Source organism: Drosophila eugracilis, unplaced genomic scaffold (assembly GCF_018153835.1).
Source record: "Drosophila eugracilis isolate 14026-0451.02 unplaced genomic scaffold, ASM1815383v1 contig_2088, whole genome shotgun sequence".
Classification (NCBI taxonomy): Eukaryota; Metazoa; Arthropoda; class Insecta; order Diptera; family Drosophilidae; genus Drosophila; species Drosophila eugracilis.
In genome coordinates this window covers 136,038-159,684 of record NW_024572964.1, presented here as the reverse complement: position 1 = coordinate 159,684, position 23,647 = coordinate 136,038, and the positions used below count along the sequence as shown (strand labels likewise).

Below are 23,647 nucleotides of genomic sequence, written 5' to 3'. Positions count from 1 at the left end.
GCTAAATTATTATTTGGAGATAGTGTTGTAAAACTTCTTGCATTGCGTGCTTTTCTGAACGCAAAATATGTTTAAAATAACTGTATATAAGTTTCTTATGGCTTTCTAAATACTTTTTCTATTATAATTGCCTTATAACATAAACCGATATTGCTTTTTGAAAATGTTAAATATCGGTATACAGTTTCCCAACCTAAATGAAGGCATTAAACAAAATCATCGTGCACGGTCACATTGCTGTCAAAAAGAATTTTGTAATAATTAAGAAGTATAATTTTTATTTACCTTAAAACCTTTAAACCGAGTGAGAGGCGGTCACCGGTCTAACTCTTTCCCGTCTCTCGTACAGCGGTCCACCCAAATTCTAAGCGGCAGAGATCGCCCCTTTGGCATCAGCATTTATCAAACCCCATCACCGAACCTCACCACGTAACTAGAATGGCCGGCTTTGTCCAATATGACAGCGGCGAGGAGACAGAAGTCAATAGTTGGATTCGCTTCGGCCTGCGGCTAGGCGTCAGCGCCGCTCTGCATCCCTTTGAGTACTCCAAGACGCTAATCCAATTGGGTTACGAGCCGATCGCGCCGCTTCCCGGCAAGTCTATGCTGGGAAGGCCGATTATGAAGTTGCCAAACATATTCCAGTATGGTGAGTTCAAAGGTCCACTCTTCGTGGTGTTATCGTTAACGTCCTATTTTTGTTTCTTCAGCTGGTCACATACGGAGAGTGGATGGCCTCTCGGGCTGCTACCGCGGTCTGGCTCCCAAACTAGTGGGCTCCCTGGTTGCTATGGTGGTGAGCGATCGAGTGGCAGACAAATTGGGGCTAGAACAGCCGGAGGAGATAAAGGACGACTCACAGCTCAGTGAGGAGGAAATGCAAGTCTTTGATTTTACGTGCCTGTGGCTGCTGCCGTGCGACTGCTACTCTGGTTTATTTCAGGTACGTCCAGTTCAAGTCGAGTCTAAAGCGGGACATTGTGCTAACGGTGAGCGGAATCGTGGCTTCGCAACCTTTTCACGTGATCTCCCTTCGCATGATGGCGCAATTCGTCGGCCGAGAAACCTTGTACAGCTCTATTGTATGCTCTGTTACCGAGATCTGGAAGACTGAGGGTATCGTGGGCTTTTTCGCCGGCCTAGTGCCAAAGCTGCTGTGTGATGTGGCTTGCCTGGTGCTTAGCAGCTCCACCATCTACATCCTTAACAAATACGTCATCAAGGACAAGTTGGGAAGACAGTACAATGCTGGCTTCACACAGTTCGCTGTATCTAGCCTGCTGTATCCACTGCAGGTTGTCTCAACTTGTTCTGCGGTGAGTGGATCTCGACTTATGGCCGGCCAACCCCCTATTATGCCAGCCTACAAGAACTGGATGGACTGTTGGAATGATTTGCAGGTTCGCGGCGAGCTTAAGCGCGGCAGCTCTCTTTTCTGGCGGTGAGTTTCGCTTGAACTTTAAGATTTCGTAACTATGGCTTTCACTTACCTTTTCAGGTCCCAAGCCATCCACTCTCCAGCTACCTCCTTTGCGCCCCTGCCCAAACTAGCGCGTTACCAGTAGTCGCAAGGAACACGAACAGCTCTTTGCCTTCGAGTAATCAACCCCTCGACTGCCTATCTGTGTTTACCCTGCATTTCAATGGAACTTCGACAACGACGAGATCCAAACAATATTACTTCTTTTCTGTATACAACCCCAGCCACTATTCCGTTAATACAAGTTCACATCTACGTTGAAGTATGTACATTGCCATCGTAATTGGGCACTGTATCCTTCCCCCGCGCCGTTTCATTTTCTTTCAGCGTGCCAATAGCTCTATTTTCTCTTAAAAATAGTTATTGAATAGCTTTTCCAATCCTGTTTCTATTTTAAAAGTATTTAAAATCGTTTTGCCCAAAAGTAAAACTTTGTTTTTTTCTTTTATTCGAAAATGTTATTGTTTAAAAACCGCAAATAAAGCTTAGGGACTCTAAATAAATAATTTGTCATTGAATGATTCAAATTTATTCAACTGGCTATTTCGAAATTCCTTAGGGATATATATCCTTAGTGTTTAAACTATTTAAACATGGGTGGTCCAAAATATATAGTCATAACTTTTAAAAAACATTGAAAACCAACCAGTTTTTTACTTTAATTACTTTCTCCTTAACAAGAAACGAAAAGCCCTCATTTCTAATAACACACTTTTACAAACCCCATCCCATTTATAGGCTGTAACTTAACATTTGATATGCAAAGTATAGTTCGCTATTACCCCCTCCAAGACTTATATAGCCATTATAATTTTAATAGTAATACTTTATTCTTCTGTTCAAGTGTAATCCATTTTAGAAGATTTGTGTCATGGGCATGTCTGAGGTTTTCCGGTAACTTAGATGAGTTTACGTAAATAGCCCATGTCAACTAAAGGCGCTGGTCTTATTTCTCACTATATCCTTAGTTCTTATTCTTTTATTATTTAATATTTGCCATGACTTTGGTTTATTTACATAAATTACTATACATCCTATATTGCCGAGTATTCATCTACGTCTAATTCTTCGAGCTGTATAATACTTAATTAATATTGCGAGGGAAAACAACAAATTCGTGCTTCGCATAGTTAGCGAGTTATCCGCGAGGCGTTCCGCCAATACCTCAAACGCCCATCAATACGAAGATTCCTTTTCACTCCCTTAGCTATCGCAGTAATTGACAAGTGGCTACTGAATAACTAGGAAAAAAGAAGCTTGCAGTTCTTAAAAATGTTGTTTTTAAATAAGGCTTTTTTCGCTTTTATTAAATTTTTGCTAAAAACTAGAATTAAAATTAATAATTATAATCATTAATTTATAATTAGAGTTAACGTAATGGTATTAATTAAAAACATTTATCGCGCACAATTATTTACAATTACAGAAATATCGTTAACTTTTAAATTTACTTTTTGCTTGGTTCTTTACACATTAATTTTAGTTATTCTCTATGTTGCCTTTTGCGGGTTTTTATTTTAGAATAAATATTTGTTGCGCGTGTTCCTTTAATGTGTTTTCGATAATTTTGTTTTCCCTCTTAACGGATATACGCCCGATACGAATATAATTGGAAAAGTAATTTGTTAAATTATTAGAGACCAAAGAATCTTAATGTCCATGTAGGCCGGGGCTACATTATCGTTCCGCAATCTGGAATTTGGAATGCAATCTCACTAAGCAAATAGCTCCGGGATTGAGGTGCTGGTGCCCCGGGACTTAGACCGTTTTAGATAGTTTTTTCTCGGGCGGGTTTTGTGTATGTGACTTGGCTCGAGGCTGCAGGCACCTTTGCTTATAGAAAACCAGTGTACTTTTGCCTATCTTACTATTGCTTCAACACTATAAAACTCAAAAAAAAAAAATGGTTTCATCTGCAGATTTCCTGTACGTTGCACTCTTACACGCTAAATTCCGAAACAGTTCCCTTTCGAAAATTATAGGGTAATATGTTGTAAATTTCTTGATCATCTCTCTAGGTGTAGGTTTTGGGAAGAAGGATCGTTATATGCACTTAGATTGCGGTTAGGGACAACCGACTTTGATTTTCGCTAAGAACTACAATTAATGACTATAGCTACAATTGTTGAAATTTTTGTTACTTTTTGCACGCTTTTAACAGTTTTTGCTAATATTTTACGATTATCTTTAATAGTTTTTAATAAATAGTGTTTAGAATATTTGCTTGGGGTTTTCGATCATTTTTAGTGAGTAGGAGGCATGGAAGGATTTATAAGTGAATTGAGGCTTTCATAAACCTAAACCGAGAGCATTTTTGGATTTTTTAGGCTAGACGACTGTGCCTGCGTTCATGTATCTGTTATAACTTTAATACAGTTATTTACAAAACCTTAATCGTAAGATCTTCTTTACTAAAAATGTACAATTTTTTTTCTGATTCTTCGCATAATTTTCTTTATGCATATAATTATATGTATTAAAAGCATAAAGATAATATCTTCTTTACGCTGATGCGATTACAACAAACCAGTTACAGACAGATAAAATAATGGGAAAGGGATTTACAAACTAACTGTACAATATAGGGGCCTGATGTTTGATCATTTACAACAAAAGCTAAAACTGTGAAAGGGGCGAGGCAAGGAATCAAATCACAAAAAAGGGAAATCGAAAGCTTATTTGAACGAAGTTAAGGGCAAAGATGCCTGTACAAGCGGCACTCTCGCGATCTACGATTATCATCTAACCTCACAGTCTTTTTTTAATGGAAGTAAACTGCCTTCCCCGCTAACCCGTCCTCCCCCACTGCCGATATTATTGTTGTTCGAGTTGCTGTTGCAGGAGTTGCTGGAAGCCGAGGTGCCACTGGCCGAAGGTAATGAGTTATTGCTGTTCTCGTAGTTTCCAACGTTGACGCAAAGAGGGGTGGTGGAGCCCACAAGAGACGCTGGCACGCTCATGGCAGCCACGCCGCTCTCCGGCAGAGATGTGGAGTCGTGCACGTCCGCACTCTTGCTGGAGTCTATTACCAGGCAGGGCGGCGATGGCGTGCCCGCGTCCTTGCCAAGCAGAGCTGGCGATGCATTTGCATTCTGGGAATGCGGAGTAAAGCTGTTGAGCAGCCGACCCTGTGGAGATGCCTCTCCAAGCGGAGTTATCAGAGGCAGCTCCGATACCGGGGATGTGTTCTCTGGCGTTGGCTCATCCTTCTTGTCCGCTTTCGTTCCTATTATATAGCCCCCACCAGATGAGTTTCTGGCTATTTTGAATCGCAGGGGTGCCGGTGCTTCTACTGCAGGAGTCTGCTCCAGGCAGTCGGTCTTTGTAGTGGTCTCCGTCTTCCGTTTTCCAAAACGCAGTATTAGTTTCGGCTTATCGCCTGGCGAAGCGCTGGCCGTGTTCTCAATCAATGTAGTAGTCATGGTGGTTGTACTGCTATTTAGAATAAGCTGTTGCTGTTTCTGGCGCTTTTTCTCCTTCTTATCCTTTTTGGGCTTGGAAGACTTAGGGCGTTTTGTGGGAGGCTGGGGCATTATGAGGGACTGACCTTCTTGGACAAGGACATCTCGTTTGTTGTTGTCCTCGCCCTTGTCAAAGTCCTGCATAACTTTCTTGCGATAGTTCATAGAATCCCTCTTGATCTCCTCTAGCGTTAGAGTGCTGTAGTTGCTTGTCAAACGCTTCTTAGGAGGACAAGCTCTTCGGGTCATTTCATAACTATAGTTCTGACTCTCCCCCGCAATGGAAACACCCGAGGGTGTTTCGTTTGCCACCAATCCTCTAATTTTAATCTTCAGCTTGGGAGCCTGGTGGTCATCCTCGCTACTTTCAAGAGTCTTGCTTCTGCCTCGCCGCTTACCTGCACTGCTGGCTGCTCCGGTTTTGCTATTGTTGTCATTGTTGCTGCCAGAGCTGCAGGCGCTACGCCGTCTGCCCTCACCAGATGATGTTCCTGCACCCGTTCCCGAAGCTCCAGAAAGCATCTGTTCCTCCACAAGTGCCAAGTTCACATCAAGAGCTCGCAGTTCTCTACTGCTAGAGTTCTTCTTAAACCTTTTCGAACCGTTTCCACCAGATAGTTCATCTTCCTCCTCCGACTTTCGTAGCAGATTCTCCAAGGGCAAGTTGTCGGAAGCGGCTGGAAGACCGCATGAGCTGTCGTCGTTGTGGTTATCCTTCTGTACTACATAGAGACTGAGCAGTTCTTTCTTTCGCATGCGACGTGAGTTTCCGCTTACAGCGGATGACGCACTGACAACAGTCGACGCAGATACCGTTGTTTGCACAACATTGGAGGACTGAACTAGGTTACTGGACAAAGTCAGACTATTGCTATTCGTCATGGTATTATAGTGTTCCGGATAGGCCAGAGGACTCTTGATCTTAAGTTTAATCTGATTTCGAGTATCAGAGATCGAAGTCTTTGTGTGTAGTATCGTGCTATCTGAGTCGATCGATACTTCCTCCGAAGTAGCCTCCAGAGAAGCCTCAACCAGCGAGCCTTCAACCAAATGAGTTGCCGCAGCCGTTGCAACCACACTTGGTGCCATTTGGTTTGCTTCAGTAGAATGCAGAAGAAGGTTCGAAGTAGGTGCTGGGTTATGAGCAACTGGGGCTGAAACTAAAGAGGTTGGCGCTGAAGACTGCTTGCTGGGAGAGGTTCCGGTGCCAGTAGCTCGCAGCGCCGATTGGAATTGACGTTCGTCCTCTTCATTAAACTCGCTAAGCGTTTGATCTGCTGTTCCAGAGTCGAAAGCGCCCAGAAGATTGTTTTGATAGGCCTCTTGGGAAGCTGTGCTGTGAGGCGCCTCGAATCCGAGATTGTACGTCCTCATGTCGACAGGTCCCGGCAGTACAGGATGCAGGAGTGGATTGGTTGCTGTTGTGGTAGTTGGTGTAGTAGATTGCTTGTTTTGACCTCGAGGAGTTCGTAGCTCAAAGCTTCTTCTTCGGTCTCTCAGCGACTGTAGATTTTCCACGCCTGGCCCAGCCATGTCGTCGAACTCGTTGTTGAACTCAAAGGGGGTTCCGACCAAGTTGTTAACTATATGTGTGTTGCTCCCATAATCTGACATTGGAGGTGGCAATACCATGGCTATTCCGCTCGCATTTCCGGCTCCTCGTCCTCTACCCCTTCCACGGCCTCTACCTCTGCTCTGCGCCACAGACCCACCACTTCCCCGCGGCGCACGCTGACGCGGCTTTCCCTGCAATGTGTGCGTTTGCGGGTCATATTTAGTTGACGGCAACGAAACAACGGGAATTGATGCGGGAGGCGTAGGTGGCTGCAGAGGTTGCCTCGGCGACTTTACTGGCGACTTTCCTTGCGCCAGCTGGGGGGACTTTTGAGCCTGTTTTTTAGATGAGCTACCACCGTTGCTTCTTTTGTTAGGAGAGTCCTTTGCTGTAACTGGAACTGGTGGCGTTGGTGGCATCATCGAGGCGACAGATGCTTCAGCACAACTGCTTAGAAGCTGAGCCGGATATGTCGGTATTTTTCCATCAACCGGCGATGTCAGAGTAAACGGATGATTCGTTGTAGTCGTAGTCTGAACTGGGATAGGAAGAGCAGGCTGTTGTACAGGAAGCATTCCCAAGCTGGCCGTAGAATAAGGAGCTCCGGAGTACTGGTTGACCTGTTGCTGTGAAGGTAGTGCCGTCGACTGTACAGCACCGACAACTCCGACTCTTGGTACTCCTACTCCACCAACTGTTCCGTTGCCATACAAGCTTGGAGGCTGTTCCGTCGGCGTTGTCTGTGCATGCATAATACCCGCAATTTGGGGATAGATAGCACCATTGTACTGACTGTTTGGAGTTCTCTGTTGTTGCTGTTGGTGTGTTGGAGTTGTCTGTTGATGCTGCGCGGCCGTAGATTTATTAAATATTGGTATGGTATCAATACCATTTACCATCGGAACATGGTTGAAGGGAGCTGTTGCATTTGTGGCGCTGCCAGGCCCTCCGTTCCCACTCGCATAGCTGTTAAAATAGTTCTTACAGCTATCAAGCTGGGCGAGTGTCCGTGCCGTTGTTGCTGCTGCCACCACTGCAACTGGTTGTGAGGGAGGAGGATCATTTGATTCCGACACAGAGCTGGGCGAGCTACTCCTTCTTTCTGCGATAAGGTCGTTTTCGTTCCACGGAATTCTTGCAAACGGTGATTGCATGCGTGTGTTCTCGTCGTAGTCACCAATCTTGTTGTTGCCGCCCGCTCCCGATTGTGTGGGAACGGCAGCTGCTCCGCGAAAGGTTCCCAAAGTGTTCTTTACCGCTGCCGCGGCCAAGTCTACGAAGTCGGGGGTGGCTCCAGGTGGTACTGCGATAGCTCCGCCATTGCTGGATAGGGGATAGCCACCTTTTTGATGGGGTGACTTTTTCAGGAAGAGACTCAACGGTGGAGGCTGTTGGGAATTTGCAAAATTCATTTGGAAACCGCTGCCGGGTCCAAGATTGCTCATTGTTGCATTAGTGGGTGTGGCATTTGGAGTGCTTGTAAGGCTGTTGGCATAGCTTCCACTGTTGGCTGTCATAGGCGAATCCTTGATTGTCAATGAGGCAACAGAATTTGGTCCAGATGAGTTGCCATAAATACATGATTGTGCTTGCTGCTGTTGTTGTTGCTGCTGTTCTTTTTGGGCATGAATTATATCCTCTGGGTCCGCAGCATTGTGGAAAGGAAATACCGAGGGAATGGCCGGAGTCGGAGGCAATAGATCGACTGCATCTTTTGAACAACAGTCATCCTGTGCCTTGCGCTTAGTTTTACGTAGTTTTTCCAAAAGGTTTCGGGTTGCTTGAATACTATCTTCTTCACTATTTTGCTTACTACTATTCATACTCGACCCGATTAAGCTAATCTGCTCTGGATTAGGAGGATTTAAAACGCTGGCTAAGCTAGACGCGAAGTTATTGACGAATTTACTGTCCTCCATCTCTAGTATGGTGTCAACGATTGGCTCCGTTAGCACAGGGGGCATGTGCTCAACAGCAAGTTGCTCTATTAGGGGCCGCTGTGGAGTTAGCAGCTGTTGCTGTATAACAGTTGACACAACATCACTTGCTGGAGACTGTAAAGCAATTGGAGGTGGCAAAGTTTGCTCTTGCAGCTGTAACTGCTGCTGATCTGCGCCAGAATTTGCTGAGTTTGAGTCCAGTTCAATAATTTCCGGGGGATCTGGGGGAATAACAGTGACTGCTGGAGAGGATGTAGACGCGGAGTACTTGCTGGCATTTGCAAGCAGCTCGTTCTTACGTTCCTCTTCTAGCTCCCTAGCCATTTCCATTTCGTTAAGAAGGTGTTGGGTGTGATGCGTATGTTCCTCGTCTGGCTCTTGGCTATGTCTCCTTCTTCTCCGCCTAGACCGCCAACGCATGCGCCGTTGTTCGCTAATATCACTTCCGCCGTCGGACAACTCGTCATTAGAGGTAGGAGTAGGAGTAGGGGAGGCAGGAAGCGGAGCGGCCGGAGGACGCTCATCGTCAATAATATCCGCCAATTTACTCGCACTTGCAGAAAGTTGAGTTCGTGTTGGAGCGGTGGTTAACTCTTCATCAATATCCATTGGTAGTTCGCCAGCCTCTGCTGCAGACTCCAGCTCCGGCTCAAGCTCACGGTGTGATTCTGTTTCTTCGTTGGGCCGCTGAATGATCGGCACCTCTAAAGTTTCATGATCACTTTGGTCCTTTAAAATAGGCGTGGCTGATGCAGGTGGAGTCGGTGACATCGGTGGTGATGTAGCTTGTGCGGAACTATTCATCTGCTGCTGTTTCTTATTTAAAAGCTTGTCTAATGAACTAGTTGCTTTGCCACTGGCTGCTTTCCTTTGGTTGATTTCATGTTCCAAATTTGCCATCTTCTTAGGGGATTCTTCCGTTCGAGATTTGCGCCTAGAGGCTGCCTTTTCCGGAGAGGATTTGACTGTGGGCGAGGGCGGTCGCGACTTGGAGCCACGGGTTGCTCTCTTTGTGGCCTGTTCCGACTGGGACTGCTTTGCGCTGTCATCTAAAGACCCCTGGCGTCGATGTAACTGTGCCTTAGTGGTACTTTCATCCTGAATGGTTATCACTGGCTTCTGCATTGTTCCCTTTGGCGATTTTGTTGTAGAGTTCTGCCGGGACCGCGTAGACGGGGTCTGCAGTGGTGCGGGCGGTGCTGATGCAACGACCACAGCTGATGCTGCCGGCTTGTCCAGAGACTTGCGAGGTGACCGCTTTGGCACATTTGAGGTTACAGGTGGATTTGACACAGGGATATGGGCAGGATCCCTACTAGTTTTCTCCAAATCGCTGGCCTGAGATTCGCTGTCGGTGTCGCTACCACCACTGCTCGAACTAGTCCCCGAGCTGCTAGACGAACTGGAGCTGTCACTGTCACCAGAACTGGAACTTGAAAGATTCGGGACTAGTACTCGACGCTTGGCCGGGGGAGTCGTTTTAATAGGTGTTACCACCACATCTTCCTTTGATTTTCTTCTACTAATTAAGGTTTCTTTTGAAGTAATTGCTGTTTCCTTTAATGAGGTCCGTCTAGTCGGCTTAACTGGCGTTGTGGAAACCGACGCAGATCCTGACCCCGTCGCTGCTGTTACTGTTTCTTTCTCCGACATGTCGTTTCCAGTTGAGAAATTTTCTTGTACAGGTTTGCTGCTCTTTAATTGCTCTGCTGCCTTTTTGGCCGCTTGCCGTTGAGGAACTAAGGAGACTGCAAAGTTTGACTTGGCTGAGGCTGGTGCAGTGGCAGCAGGTTGAAGCTTGCTCTGAGAAGGCATGGGGACTACCAGTTTCTCTTTTTCAGTAATGGAAGGTGGACGCAGATCCTTAGGCACCTTTGGTGGCCTTCCACGTTTCCCACGTTCCGCAGGGGCACTTTCTGGGACTTTGCCAGCCACTTTCTGTAGCTGATCTTTTGGTCGAACTTTTTCGAGACTGGTTTTATCCGTTTCAAGTGCATTTTTAAAGCTCGAGTCCTTAACCTTGGCACTCTTGGAATTTGTTGCAATTGAATTCGTTTCCGGCTCTCGGACTCTGTCAGAAGATTCTGGCTGAAGCGTCGTGGCGAGGTTGGTGGACCGCATATTTTCCGAAGCCTTCTTGGCTGCTTTGCGTTGTGGTACCACTAAAAGATCTGCCGGATATGGCAACTTAACATTCGAATTCGTTTTGGATTTTGCGCTATTAACAGTACTAGTACCTCCCTCCTTCGCATCTTTTCCTTCCCACTTAGACTTCGCTTTGCTAACTGAGGAGGTTGGTGTGACAGCTGTTCCTGGCACAAACTCTTTCATAGCTGCTTTCGTCCGGATCGTCTGTTGGTTTTGAGAGTCACTCACATTGCTTTCGATAGTTGCTTGCTCCTCCGGGTCTTTTTCCTGTGCAGATGAACTGCTTTCGGAATCGGAATAGATGTGCTGGCCCATTTTTCGACTTCCGACCGAACCACTCGGCACCAGTCCGGACGTTGTTGTGCTTTCTCGACGCCGTTCCACTTTCAGAGGCAACAACTCTTCACTTTCATCACTCGACAAGCTCTCCTCTGCATCCTTGTATATTTGTGCAAGGCCTCGCGCTGTCGTAGACAGTTTTCTTCTTGCTGATGTACCAGCTGCCGGTCCAGCGCGTGCTTCTGTGGTTGGTTTTGACTTAGTTGTCTGACTCTTCTTAGGTACTGATGGTTTGTTGTGGATTGGTCCACGTCTCGACTCGCTCTCTGGTTCTTGTCGGTTTCGACGCCGCTCACCTTCATCGTCGCTGGAGCTGCTCCCAGTCCTGGAATCCGGAGACGCTGCAGACGCACCTGCAGCTGCCTCACTTTGCCGACGTTGGCGTTGTTTTTGCCGCTGCTCAACGGAGCGAGCATAGCTCTGCTTTTTAAGGGGACTTCCTGAGGAAGACTTTCGCTTAGAGGCTCTGCTGACAGCGCTAGAGGTTCCGCTTTCGCTGCCTGAATCACTTCCAGAGGAACTATCGGAACTACTGGTGCCATCCGCCGAGCTGGAATTACCCGATGATGAACTGCCGCTTGACGAATGGGAGGACGCGCTACACCGGATATTTGTGTGTGATTGATTTCTGTTGTGGGTCGACGTCGCCGCCGCCGCGGTGCTCTTTGAGGCACGCCTCCCGGCAGGAGGCTTCCCAGGCGGTGACCGCACCTTAGCGACAATCGGTACCACCTTACTTCCCGTTACGGTTTTCTCAGGCGAAGACGTGCGTGAGCTCAGAGCGCCATTGTTTAACTTTTTGCTGGGCGATGGTTTTGCAGGCTGCTTGCGTTTATTAGGAGACTGCGATGCACGGCCACGCCCCTGCTTACAACTCTGTAACTTGCCCATAAGCTGTTCGAGGATGTAGTTCAAATCCTGATACTGTGCCGGCACAGTCTGTCCTCCAGCCGAGCTGTAGAAGCGGTCGTACAAAGTGGGTCCGTCATTGGCGTAGATAACAACATCTAGATCTACTGCAGGTCTGTGCTTTTCGTCCTGTTTTGGCTGCTGGTTCTCCAAACGCATTTCGTCCAGGACTCCAAGCTGCTTATAGAAGACCTGCTCACGTAGCTTAAAGAGAGACCGCGAAAGTTTCTCTCTTCGACTGACCATATAGCAGAGATTACGAACTCGTTCCAAGTCCTGACGCAAATGAACTACCAATTTATGATTTTCCATGTCTTGCTGTTCCTGCTTGCGGGCAATCATTTCCACGTCTTCGGACTTAGGCGGGATCAATTCCCGATTGTGCCGAGACTTCCGTTTGAGCTTCCAATAGTTGTATATGGCAACAATAGCATCGTCATCGACATCAAAGAGATGGCAACTAATGTCATTAATATTAACGTGCTTATCAAACTCAGCCTCCACTTCCTGAAAGGGTATACAATAAGTTAGCACAGAATAGATGCAATAAGATACACAAAGCTGAATGAAAAGAAATCATTAAAATACTAACCTGAAGACGCTGTGCTCTGGCTTGGTTACGTTCTTCGGAGGTTAGTTCGGTTTTCCGGTGATTTTTCCGCCTGCGCGTATCCTCTCCAGATTTTGCACATGCATTGCTGCCATCGTCTCCTGTTCCGCCACCAGTCCCACTGCCATACCTGTTCGCTTTGTGCAACGCGCTTGCCACTGAGGCACTGCCTCCGCCATGGCCAATAGCATTCTCTTTCTTACCCTTGCTCATGCTGTGCTTCTGGCAATAGGAGCGCAACTTCACTCCGTCCTCGGCATTTCCTTCCTCAATTATTGCACGCATTTCTAATCCATGCTGGAACGCGCAGGTAACATGGTAAGCTGTTTTGCAGGGTTTTACTGAGCACTGAATACAGCTGCCAACTCGCTTACGGCAAAGTACACAGATGAGAGACCAGCGTGACTGGGGAATGCTTGAAATTTTTGTGATCGGTTCCATGCGATCCACACATCCAATGCTGACCTCGGGTATCCAAAGGGCACAGGAAACGTGTGCCCAGTGCTTGCCTGACTTGTTCGACTTCATGGCCCCTCCTTTGTTTGGACAGAGCACACAGTCCGGCTTGATTCCCATCGAGCAAGTGCGACATAGCCATTGGCCTAAAAAAGAAGTCCAAGTAAGCACATAATGGCGTAATCTTTAACTGTCAGTGGCTTACCTGATGGAATTGCTGTAATGCCGTAACAAGCCTGATGCACACAAATATTGCAATTATCACAGAATACCATTTCGTTCGCCTCCTCGGAATCGGGCGACCGGCAAACATCGCAGATGACGTTTTCGTCAAATTCGATGCCCAAACCTTCTTCCTGCTTGAGAATGACTTGAATCTGTTCCCAGCAACGAACCTAGAAAAAAATCAATAGATTGGTAATATTGTTTTTGTTCAAAACCTTAGCAAACTCACCTCCAGCTCCTCAATGACGCGTTCGAACTGCGTCGCATTAATGGGAAAAGAACCGCATTGGGCACGATCGTTGTTGTAGAGGCGCAGCCAGGCCTCGTCAATGGGATCTATGTCATAGGCACATGTGTTTTCCGCCAGGGCAACGACGTTCGTCAGATAATGCAGATCCGGCGAGTAGTGTTCGTCTTTGGTAATGCGCAAGTAGCGATTTTTCGGACTGTAAGCGAGAGCAGCAAGGCAGAGATTAGTCGGTTTTAAATTCACAGAAAATAAATTAGCTAGGAATGAACTCACAGCTTAAAGTCGTGTGCGGGTGACACAACAGGCTCGGGTAGAACGTAAACGCATGGTTCAGGAAGTGAGTCAGGATTGACAGGCACTTGTACGCCTTTTTCCCATTCCTGCTTCCATGGGTCCGTTACTATTAAATACTCATAGTTGGCCAACGGCTCAGAGTCTGGCAATTTCATTGCGCTAATGAGATCCTTGCTGCAATAAGAATGTTTAATTTGAATAAGAATGCTTAGTGAAATCATTTTTGCTTGGACCACTATAGACTCTTTACCGGTAAAGTTCAGCTGGAGCTTCCGTTGAGCTGCGATTGTAAATGCTCGACATCTTGATGTCCGCCACAGACCGCGCCTGCCAGGAACTGCTTGAACTCGCCCCTTGCGACTTGCACTTGCTTGATGATTTTGCCAGCTTTGTTGACTTGGATTTGCTAGTGCTGGCGGCGCCTGCCGCCCTTCCCTCGCTTCCTCCTCCCGCTTCAGGTTCTGGTTCCCCCTGTTGGTCATGCTTGCTGTTGCTCAGAGGCAGAACTGGTACCCGTTCTGATACCGCAGCTGATCCCGCATTAACTCCTGTCGCTTCTGCTGCACCTGCTATTGCAGTCGTGGTCGCCCCATTGGGCGGCCTGCCTTTACGCCGCTTGGTGGGCGGCGGTTGCGGCTCAACATCCTTGCGCTGCTGCTGTTGCGGCGGCGGATGGTGCGACTGGTGGTGATGTTGATTTCCGCGCTTACCTCTTTGTGACATTTTTCATTGGTGTTGATAGGGTTTGTGTGTGTTTTTGCGTCGATTAGTACCTCTTTCCTTGTGTCTTGTGCTTGTTAGAAAACGGGTTCTTTGCTACAAGACCTAAAAAGAATAGTCGGAAGTTCAGAACATAGTTCAGAGGGTGATCGCTCGCTACTCACTACATGCTTAAGGCCAAAGTTGGCGACACCACACCGGCTGCGGCTGCTGCTGCGCTCTCCTGGTTGTGGTGCGGTTGTAGTTTTTGGTTGTCCGCCCTTGGTTACCCGTAGACATGGACGCCGCTGCTGCCCCAGCCCGGATATCCAGTAGCGACGCCACTTTGCAGTCCTGTGTGCTCTGCACTTCTCCGGTAGCAAGTTAGTCCACTACCACCAACCGCTTACTGCCTTTTGTTATTGTTCGTTGTTTATACACACACTTGCAGGTTTGCCCTGGCGATTGGCTTACTGTTTTGGATTTTCGGCGAGCATCTACTAGTCTGGCGGGCAAAGACAAATGTTAGTTGGTTATTCGCTGATAGCAGGAGCGTTTCAAATTAGTGCCCACATTTTTGTCCATTCAGAAAATACACAAAAAATATAGAAAAACGCTCAGGCTACCAGCAAATAGATGGTTGCTGCAACACACACAGGCACCCTCTCGCTCGCACACAGCACGCTCGTTTAAGGGCGCGCTTACTCCTCTCATGAGTGCGAACGGGAGGCAAGCAGGTGGCGCGCGTGTTGCATCCGCCAGCTTCTACTAGGCACACAGCCATCCCCCTCCGACACTCCTCTGCACAAAAGCAATCATAGTTTTTGCACTTTTTTCACTTTTATTATAATAACTTATTTGTTATTGCGAACCGCACACCCGGACTCCCAATCAACAAGCCCTTAGCGATCCCGCTGACAATACGCCCATTTGAAGCGCCACATTCGCACGTACATTCTTGGGGGAGTTGGGATTTTGTTATATATTTTACATTTGCGTTTTTTGCCGCCGCAGACACACACGCCAGGCACTTGTTACTGGACGAAACCAGCTTGCAGCCGTCGGATTTCACGCAGCATCCGTTTCAAACTCACGTTTCGCGAAATTGCATATGCGTTTGCAGGAATTACAATTCATTTGATTATTTATTTTATTTTTGAGCAAAAATTATTTTTCTCAGATCGCCATGATGAACGGTTGCAAATTTAAGCTATCGAATGAAATGTAGTCGGTGGTAGTTATCGATACGTAGCTTGGGTATACACAGAGCTGCACTCAACCCAGGGCTGTAATACGTTGAGCAACAATATTTAAACGTTCCATGTATAATTCATTTATTTAAACTGTGTAGTTTTAGGAGATTGTATTATTTTAAGTTTATTCATTAACTGAATTAAATCTTATTTGCTGCTTGAAAAAAAATTAAAATTTATAATTTGAAAGTTGGCATGCTATGTTTGCAAAGAAATAATATGAGTAATAACGTGGACAAAAAATACTGCATTCAAAAAAGTTCACTTTATTATAATTAGTAGTTAATTATGTTCCTATCCCTTAAATAAGAATTGAAAATAATGAAATGAAAAGATTTAAATACATTGATTTTTCCTTCACCCTTTCAGATAAAAAAATTAAATTGGTAAAATACTACAAATGTGCAAAACCGTACAAAATCAATGGGAAAACTTAGCTATCGGTAAAATTTAAATTATCGTGCTTTCTGCATACATCTATCGAAGACCCACGATTCAGGCGTCCATCTCCAGCACCAACAAGAAAATATATGTATATTTGAAATTATATGTAAAAAAAAAGGCAGTACGCTTCGCACAAAGGTAAAGCTGAATACCACTAAATCGGACCTCTGATGGAGCGATAAGCATGCTACTTTGCACTGCCACTTCGCTAATTTGACCGCCCTCTGTTCAGATCGTCTTCTTAATCGCGCTTGAAAAGTCTGGCGGAGCGTTGTGAAACTGAATACATATTTCTAGAGCGGCTCAGCAAACGCAACAAACATGTCAGCTACTCCCAATTCGAATAGTAACAGTAGCAACAGCAAGCAACCCCTGCCTCAAAAACAAGACACGTACAGTAGCGACAGCAGCGAGGAGGCTCTCGAAACGGCCGAGGAGCGAAGGAGGCGCATCCTAAAGGAGCGCAGCCGATTGAACCGACCGCAGCATATGTCTGGCGCGGGGGCCGTCCCTAAGCACGACCGCAAGTCCCCAGGCGGATCATCTCCCAGCTGTCAGGCAACGGGCTCCGGAGCGGGGTGTCGGCTCCAGGCTCCGCCAGATAGGATCTCTATGCTAGTGGATGGCGTGCGCTTTACGGTGGAACAGTCCCTGCTAACAAGCCACCCCACTACAATGCTGGGCACCATGTTTGGCTCCGGCTTCCAGTTCGCTCATGCCAACGAGCGCGGGGAGTACGACGTGGCAGACGGAATCTCGCACCTTGTGTTTAGGGCAATCCTGGAGTATTACAAGAGCGGGGTGATCCGTTGCCCGCCCACTGTTTCTGTGCCGGAGCTAAAGGAAGCATGTGATTATCTGCTTATTCCTTTTGACGCCACAACCGTGCGGTGCCAGAACCTAAGTGAGTATACAGAGATGCTCTTGCCTGTGCTTATCCTTAGTTATGGTCATCTCTGTTTTATTCTTTTTTTTTGTTGTAACATAACACCTGTTGTGTACGACATAAAGGAGGCCTTCTCCACGAACTTAGCAACGAAGGGGCAAGACAACAATTCGAACTTTTCTTGGAGGACTTGATTTTGCCCCTCATGGTGTCCTCTGCGCAGCGTGGGGATCGCGAGTGCCATGTGGTGGTGCTTCTCGAAGACGATATGGTCGAGTGGGATGAAGAATTCCCGCCCCAAATGGGCGAGGAGTATTGCCAGAGTGAGTAGGGCTACAATGTACAAAGTGGTTTACATTATATTAATAAAAAAATTATATTCCTTCGCAGCTGTTCACAGCACTGCCATGCATAGATTCTTCAAGTACATCGAGAACCGCGATGTGGCCAAGCAGGTCATGAAAGATCGTGGGCTGAAGAAGATCCGCTGCGGCATAGAGGGATACCCAACCCACAAAGAAAAGATCCGAAGGCGGCCCGGTGGGCGGGCTGAGGTGATCTATAGCTACGTCCAGCGCCCGTTCATCCACATGTCTTGGGAGAAGGAAGAAGCAAAGAGTCGCCATGTAGATTTTCAGTGTGTGAAATCCAAGTCTGTCACGAATCTCGCAGATGCGAATGCTGATCCACCTCTGGAATTGGACGCAAGTGCGCAAGGCTCGACGTGGCGAATAACAGCTCCCTAAACTCCTAATTCTATTCCAGGTGGAAACCCGATTCCTCCTATCGCAGTGGCTAATCCCCATCCCAACAACCCAGAGCTCGCTATCGGTGTGGTTGCTGCTCCCTCTGCAGCGATGGGCATGGCTGGACCAGAAGCCGTAGTTGCAGTCGACGAGGCGGCTGGAGGCATTGTGATGCTCAACGAGTTAGATCAAGCAGCTGTTGCTGGTGCCGCCGCCATTGTCGAAGAAAGCAGGTAGAGCAATGGTCCGAAAAAAGGGCGGAACCCACTGCCAAAGGAGCAGCCCGCACAGTATACCATTTTTACGTTTTTCATTACCATTTTTATATATGCAATAAATCGAAATTTTAAACAAAAACAAATTTAGGCCACTTCATAAAGCCGTCATTAATAAAACAACAACCACAAATATAAGTACACGACATTACCAAGGTCGAGCTGCGTCTATGCTCCATCGAATGCCTCGCGCTCTCCGTAAGAAAGGGTCGAAGTCTCCCAGTTTAGGGAGCGCTCGATGGCCATTTTCCACTTCTGGTAGCGAAGATTGCGATCTGTGGTACTTATCGAAGGTTTTATGGCCTCTCGGGGTCCCGACTTCGAGAGTGGAGCTTCCATTTGGTAGCGGCTCTCAATGGCTTTGTAAGCTGCCATTGCAGCTCCCTGAAAAAAAAGGGCATACAAAAAAAGCGATCACTCTACAAGTTAAAGTACTTACCAACGCTGTTGTCTCGGCAATCTTAGCTCGAAGCACTTGGATCCCGACTAGGTCAGACTGCAGTTGTAGGAAAAGATTATTCACAGTCATACCACCGTCTACCATTAGCTTTGCCAAAGGAATTTTGCAATCCTTGTGCATTGAATCGAGTATATCACGGACTTGAAAACAAACTGCCTCCAGAGTGGCTCGCACTATATGCTCACTTGTTGTTTCTTCACTTAGACCACAAATAACTCCCCGGGCGTCCTGGTTCCAGTAAGGAGCATAAAGACCGTTAAAGGCTGGTACAAAGTACACATCCAGGGAGTTGTCCACAGTGCTGGCCATAGTTTCGATCTGGCCTGAATTCTGAATGAGGTTTATGTTGTCGCGCAACCAGTTAAATGCCGCGCCGGCAATAGACACGCTGCCCTCGAGAGCGTAAAACGGGGCAGCCTTTCTGCCCAGTTGGTAGCCAACGGTGGTAAGTAAGCCATGCTGAGAGTGCACAATTGAGGGACCTGTGTTGTAAAGCAAGAAACATCCAGTGCCATATGTAGCTTTGGCTTGGCCCTTGGTCAGGCACTGTTGCCCAACCAGAGCAGCTTGCTGGTCACCCAAGACAGAGCTTATACTGATGCCTTTGAGCACGCCCTGGGCAATGTTACCGTAAAGCTCCGCACTTGAACAGATCTCCGGCAATATACTCTTTGGGAGGCCAAAAAACTTGAGCAAGTTGGGATCCCACTGGAGCGTCTCTATGTTCATAAGCATGGTCCTCGAAGCGTTGGTCACATCCGTCTTGTGGACGCCCAAATCTTTTCCGCCAGTTAGGTTATACATCAGCCAGGTGTCAATGGTGCCGAACATGGCCGTGCCCCTCTCCATTGCCTGGCTCACCACCGGTACATTGTCCCGCAACCAACGAAGTTTCACGCCAGAAAAGTACGGCGACAAAGGTAGTCCGCACAGGGGTCTCAGGTAGTTAATATTCCTGGTATTATTAGGTATAGTCTCCAACAGTTCCTCCACCGTACTGGTGGTTCGGTTATCTAACCATATTATAGCGTTGACCAGGGGTTGGCCGGTTTGTCTATCCCAAACGACAGTTGACTCGCGCTGGTTTGTTATTCCAATCGTAATGATTTCCTAAAACCAGCCAAATTTAAGAGATAATTTTTAATTAATTAATTAGCGTTTAAGCGAAGCTAGGGTACATTCTATAAACTGGAATAGAAAAAAAATAGCAAAAAAATGTATAGATTTCAATCGTTTGGGAATTAAATTTCGAGCTTAGCACATCCGCTTGGTTGTCAATCGATTGGGAATTCAAATACAAGTTTAACATTCCATGTCTAGCCATTGGCTAATGTACTGTTTTTTTTTTTTTTTTTTGAGGAAAGCCCACTAATAAATCAAACATAAATTAAGAATAAAAAATTTTTAGGTTTGAATGCCAGTTGGATAAGAATTCAAATACAAGCTTAACGAAGTATGACATTTCATATTCCGACCATTTTTGTCTTTGTAGTGTTTATTTGTTTGGCGAAGAAAAAAAAGAACCAAAATTTGGATTTCTACTCAGGTTCAATTTATAAAAACAAAAAAAATTCAAAAATGAAATATTTTTAGAATTGAATGCCAGTTGAGTATGACATTCTATGGTCCTACCATTTTTGGATTCGCTATATCAGAAACCTCTGGGTCAATTTATTTGACAATTTCCGAGACGTCGCCAAGTTGGTAGCAAACCATATAAAATTTGAAGGTGAATTGGGCAAAGAGAAAGGCAAAGTTCGGAACGTCTTCTTGCGATACTTACTAAATATATCGCATTTGGTCAAACGCGTATGTGTGCGACCATCACTAGCACCTATGTGTGTATAATGCTGAATACAAAGCTAAAAAAGAGCAGTAAACAACTAAGTGAAAATAATTGATAAAAGCCTACGACGTAACCAGGACGGAATTTTTCCGCAGTGGGCGTGTGCCAAATGTCAACGCTAGTCAGAATAATACGACAAAGCATTTTGGTCTCTAACCACACGCAGCTACGCAGGATGTTCGGGCAAAGTTCAACCATTGCTGTGGGTCAAATGCGTTCTACCAGTGATAAGGCCGCTAATCTCGACCAGGTGAGAGAGCTGGTGGCCAGGGCCAAGTCTAGAAACGCATGTATGCTTTTCTTGCCCGAGTGCTGTGATTTTGTAGGCGAGAACCGCGACCAAACACTTGAGTTTTCGGAGGGCTTAGACGGAGAGTTAATGGCGCAATACCGGGAGCTGGCCAAGGGCAATGAAATGTGGCTCTCCTTGGGCGGCGTGCACGAGCAAAACGAGCAGGGAAAAATCTACAACACTCATGTCCTCGTAAATGAGAAGGGGGAATTGGCCGCTGTTTACAGGAAGCTGCACCTATTCGACGTATCTACAAAAGAAATTCGCTTGCGCGAGTCCGACACCGTATCGCCGGGCGATAGCCTGGTGCGACCAGTTAACACGCCCACCGGCCAGGTGGGGCTGCAGATTTGCTATGACCTACGGTTCGCCGAACCTGCAGTGATGTTAAGAAAAATGGGTGCCCAGTTGCTCACATACCCGGCTGCTTTCACCTATTCTACGGGCAAGGCGCACTGGGAGATCCTGCTGCGCGCGAGAGCGATCGAAACTCAGTGCTTCGTGGTTGCTGCAGCCCAGCAGGGCTGGCACAACAAGAAGCGGCAGAGTTGGGGCCACAGCATGATTATCAGCCCCTGGGGAAAAGTTTTGGCCGACTGTGGCTGTGAGGAGCTTGCTATCGGCACGGCCGAGGTAGATCTCTCTGTCTTGCAAAATCTGTACGATTCCATGCCCTGCTTTGAACACCGACGAAACGACCTCTACACCTTGACAGCTTACAACGTTCCCAGTGCGGAACCCGCGCAGGATCGGCCATTTGCCAGCAACATAGTGGACAGACGCACTATTTTCTACGAGTCCGAGCACTGTTTCGCTTTCACCAATCTGCGATGTGTCGTAACGGGCCACGTCTTGGTGTCTACAAAGCGCGTAACACCACGGCTTTGTGGCCTTTCTGTAGCCGAGATGGCAGATATGTTTTCGACGGTCTGCATGGTTCAAAGGCTTCTGGAAGAGATATACCAAACCACTTCCGCAACCGTCACGGTACAGGACGGCGCCCAGGCTGGACAGACTGTTCCCCATGTTCACTTCCACGTGATGCCACGCCGTTATGGGGACTTCGGCCACAATGACCAGATTTATGTGAAATTGGATGAACGTGCAGAAGAAAAGCCTCAGCGCTCGATTCAGGAAAGAATAGAGGAGGCTCAAGTGTACCGCAACTTCCTTACGGATAAAAGCTAGTTGCTTATCCCCACTCCTTTCTCTGTTATTTATTACATTAATAAAAAAACATGTTGTATACCGCGAAGTATTTTCGACCTGACGCATTGAAAAATTACGTACCTCAACTTTGCCACCCACAGCTTCGAGCTTCTTGCAGGCTCCGACAATGCACTCGTTAACCGTTTTCATTAGGGCCATGGGATCCTGTTCGCACCATCCTTCCTTTTGAAAAATAGACTCCACCTCGATTTGATGGAAACAAACAATCTCGTCGGTACCAGCGCGGAATATTATGAATCGCGCTGAGGTGGTTCCCTCGTCGATAGCCCCTACGAATGGACCAGTTACCGCAGGCGGAGGCGAGGTTGTCTCTGAAGTCGGAGAGTCCATTTCTAAATGGCTGTTCGGAGTTCACGTTTAGTGGTGCCGGTAAGAGTTTATTTGACACTAAAATTAGTTATTGGAATCTTGTCGACATATTCTACGGAAATTATGCGATAAGAGATAAGGTGAGCAAGCTCTCTCTTTGCTAATCGTTGCGATAGGAGGGTGTTTAACTATAGAAAACTCGTCAATGAGTAAATATTTACTGCGAATGGTTGCGACATGTGAGCGAAAGAACGTTTATGCACCACTGAAATCGAGAAAAAAGCAGAAAAACAAATCGTTTCTTTAATTTAAAGTAAATTTACTATGGCAAATGACACCTAAAAACTATTTCTTGATTTGACTTTCAGCACATTTTTTTAATCAGATTAATATAGATCTTTCTTTTCGAGTACTTATTCACATAAACGAACATTCACCACGATATAAAAATATTTGGACATTGGGGTAACACTTTAATGTGTGACCATACTCCGGAAGATACAATACAAATTATACAAAAATAACAAAACTTCGCCAACTGAACACAACCAAGAGGACTTGTTATTATTACCATGCCGATTTCAGAGTTTCAGAAGAAAGGATTATGGGATTTATTTATTAACCAGAATAACTCTTCTGTCTTGTTGCACATAGCCAAAGGCACCACGAAGAATTTGTGCAAAACCGACGATCCTGAGGGTAAGATTGTTATGGACGTTATTCAACCAAAAGTTGTGTAAATAACGATTTTTCTTGCAGAAGCCCTTAGACTGCTTACTACACACATTCCAGACATTTACATCTTGCTTTCTAAGCGCGCTATAACTAAAGAACTCCTTTTCACATACTTGCACGCACGACAGCCAAACGCAACCACAGATTTCAGCAAGGCGGACCTTATAACAAAGGTGATTCAGTATTGGGAACAGGATCAGGCGCCAAGCAGTTTGCTTTCTAAGTGTCAGTATTCCTCGGAAGAATCTATTTACCACCAAAACGAAGAGGATTTACCAATAAACGCGATCGCACGGAAGTTTGGAGAATGGTTCTTTGAACGCTTAAATTCAGAAAGACTAAGTCTGGTGGATCTGTGGACCGATGCTGTCCTGCAACTTACCATTATAGCTAGCGATGGAACTAACAAGTTGGAGTGCGTGACAGCCGCTGAGGTGCTGTCGGCACTTACGACCGCCAAGCGTCAATTTGGTTTCCACTTTAATCCTAACTTGACTCATACCGGGATCCAGGGACGGATGGATTCTTACGGGCAGGTCGTGGTGCTCTGCTGCGGCACTCTGCACACGTGCGATAGATGCGTCGGTGTCTTTGAGTGTGCCTTCGGACTGCTAAAGGATCCGTATGCAGAAAACAACTGGAAACCCAAGAAAGTTAAATGCCTGCTCAAAAGCGAGCTGCTGCCCCCGGAACTTCACAGCCTGTGCTTAAGCGAGACACTACAGGCCGATTTAAGTCTGCCGGTTCCCACTGACGACTTGGCATAACTGACGATCAGTGAACTAGACTGAGAACTTTAGGTGTA

General features: G+C 46.5%; 6 protein-coding genes across 12 annotated transcripts; 4 read left to right on the top strand and 2 right to left on the bottom strand.

The window, feature by feature from the left end:
- The first annotated feature begins 118 nt into the window (after positions 1 to 118).
- LOC108104699 (mitochondrial carrier homolog 2) lies at positions 119 to 2,011 on the top strand. 2 transcript variants are annotated; one of them, XM_017210912.1, is made up of 5 exons: positions 119 to 254; positions 350 to 649; positions 711 to 879; positions 944 to 1,441; positions 1,499 to 2,011. In XM_017210912.1, exons 1-5 carry the CDS (start codon positions 164 to 166, stop codon positions 1,563 to 1,565), a joined length of 1,125 nt encoding a protein of 374 aa, XP_017066401.1. In that variant the 5' UTR covers positions 119 to 163; the 3' UTR covers positions 1,566 to 2,011. The 2 variants fall into 2 exon arrangements, with proteins under 2 accessions (XP_017066401.1, XP_017066402.1); XM_017210913.2 differs by having other exon boundaries at positions 119 to 268.
- On the bottom strand, positions 1,685 to 15,590 carry LOC108104641 (PHD finger protein rhinoceros). 5 transcript variants are annotated; one of them, XM_017210816.2, is made up of 8 exons: positions 15,321 to 15,590; positions 14,552 to 14,871; positions 13,918 to 14,492; positions 13,647 to 13,841; positions 13,353 to 13,569; positions 13,104 to 13,293; positions 12,425 to 13,044; positions 1,685 to 12,339 (listed from the first exon to the last, which is right to left on the bottom strand). In XM_017210816.2, exons 3-8 carry the CDS (start codon positions 14,388 to 14,390, stop codon positions 4,219 to 4,221), a joined length of 9,816 nt encoding a protein of 3,271 aa, XP_017066305.1. In that variant the 5' UTR covers positions 14,391 to 14,492; positions 14,552 to 14,871; positions 15,321 to 15,590; the 3' UTR covers positions 1,685 to 4,218. The 5 variants fall into 5 exon arrangements, with proteins under 5 accessions (XP_017066305.1, XP_017066307.1, XP_017066308.1 ...); XM_017210818.2 differs by having other exon boundaries at positions 14,552 to 14,866; XM_017210819.2 differs by having other exon boundaries at positions 15,358 to 15,590.
- A 415-nt stretch (positions 15,591 to 16,005) lies between these two features.
- On the top strand, positions 16,006 to 18,052 carry LOC108104648 (BTB/POZ domain-containing protein 10). 2 transcript variants are annotated; one of them, XM_017210829.1, is made up of 4 exons: positions 16,006 to 16,967; positions 17,078 to 17,272; positions 17,340 to 17,657; positions 17,715 to 18,052. In XM_017210829.1, exons 1-4 carry the CDS (start codon positions 16,385 to 16,387, stop codon positions 17,930 to 17,932), a joined length of 1,314 nt encoding a protein of 437 aa, XP_017066318.1. In that variant the 5' UTR covers positions 16,006 to 16,384; the 3' UTR covers positions 17,933 to 18,052. The 2 variants fall into 2 exon arrangements, with proteins under 2 accessions (XP_017066318.1, XP_017066317.1); XM_017210828.1 differs by having other exon boundaries at positions 16,010 to 16,967; positions 17,075 to 17,272.
- On the bottom strand, positions 17,994 to 22,524 carry LOC108104646 (glycerol kinase). The gene is made up of 3 exons (XM_017210826.2): positions 21,859 to 22,524; positions 18,410 to 19,540; positions 17,994 to 18,354 (listed from the first exon to the last, which is right to left on the bottom strand). The coding sequence occupies exons 1-3, from the start codon at positions 22,126 to 22,128 to the stop codon at positions 18,139 to 18,141; spliced, it is 1,617 nt and encodes a 538-aa protein (XP_017066315.1). The 5' UTR covers positions 22,129 to 22,524; the 3' UTR covers positions 17,994 to 18,138.
- Positions 20,248 to 21,823, top strand: LOC108104647 (nitrilase and fragile histidine triad fusion protein NitFhit). The gene has a single exon (XM_017210827.1). The coding sequence runs from the start codon at positions 20,386 to 20,388 to the stop codon at positions 21,754 to 21,756; it is 1,371 nt and encodes a 456-aa protein (XP_017066316.1). The 5' UTR covers positions 20,248 to 20,385; the 3' UTR covers positions 21,757 to 21,823.
- Positions 22,525 to 22,672: 148 nt separating the features above from the next.
- On the top strand, positions 22,673 to 23,610 carry LOC108104650 (uncharacterized protein C3orf38 homolog). Its single transcript, XM_017210831.2, has 2 exons — positions 22,673 to 22,806; positions 22,867 to 23,610. Exons 1-2 carry the CDS (start codon positions 22,680 to 22,682, stop codon positions 23,607 to 23,609), a joined length of 870 nt encoding a protein of 289 aa, XP_017066320.1. The 5' UTR covers positions 22,673 to 22,679; the 3' UTR covers position 23,610.
- Positions 23,611 to 23,647: the final 37 nt, after the last annotated feature.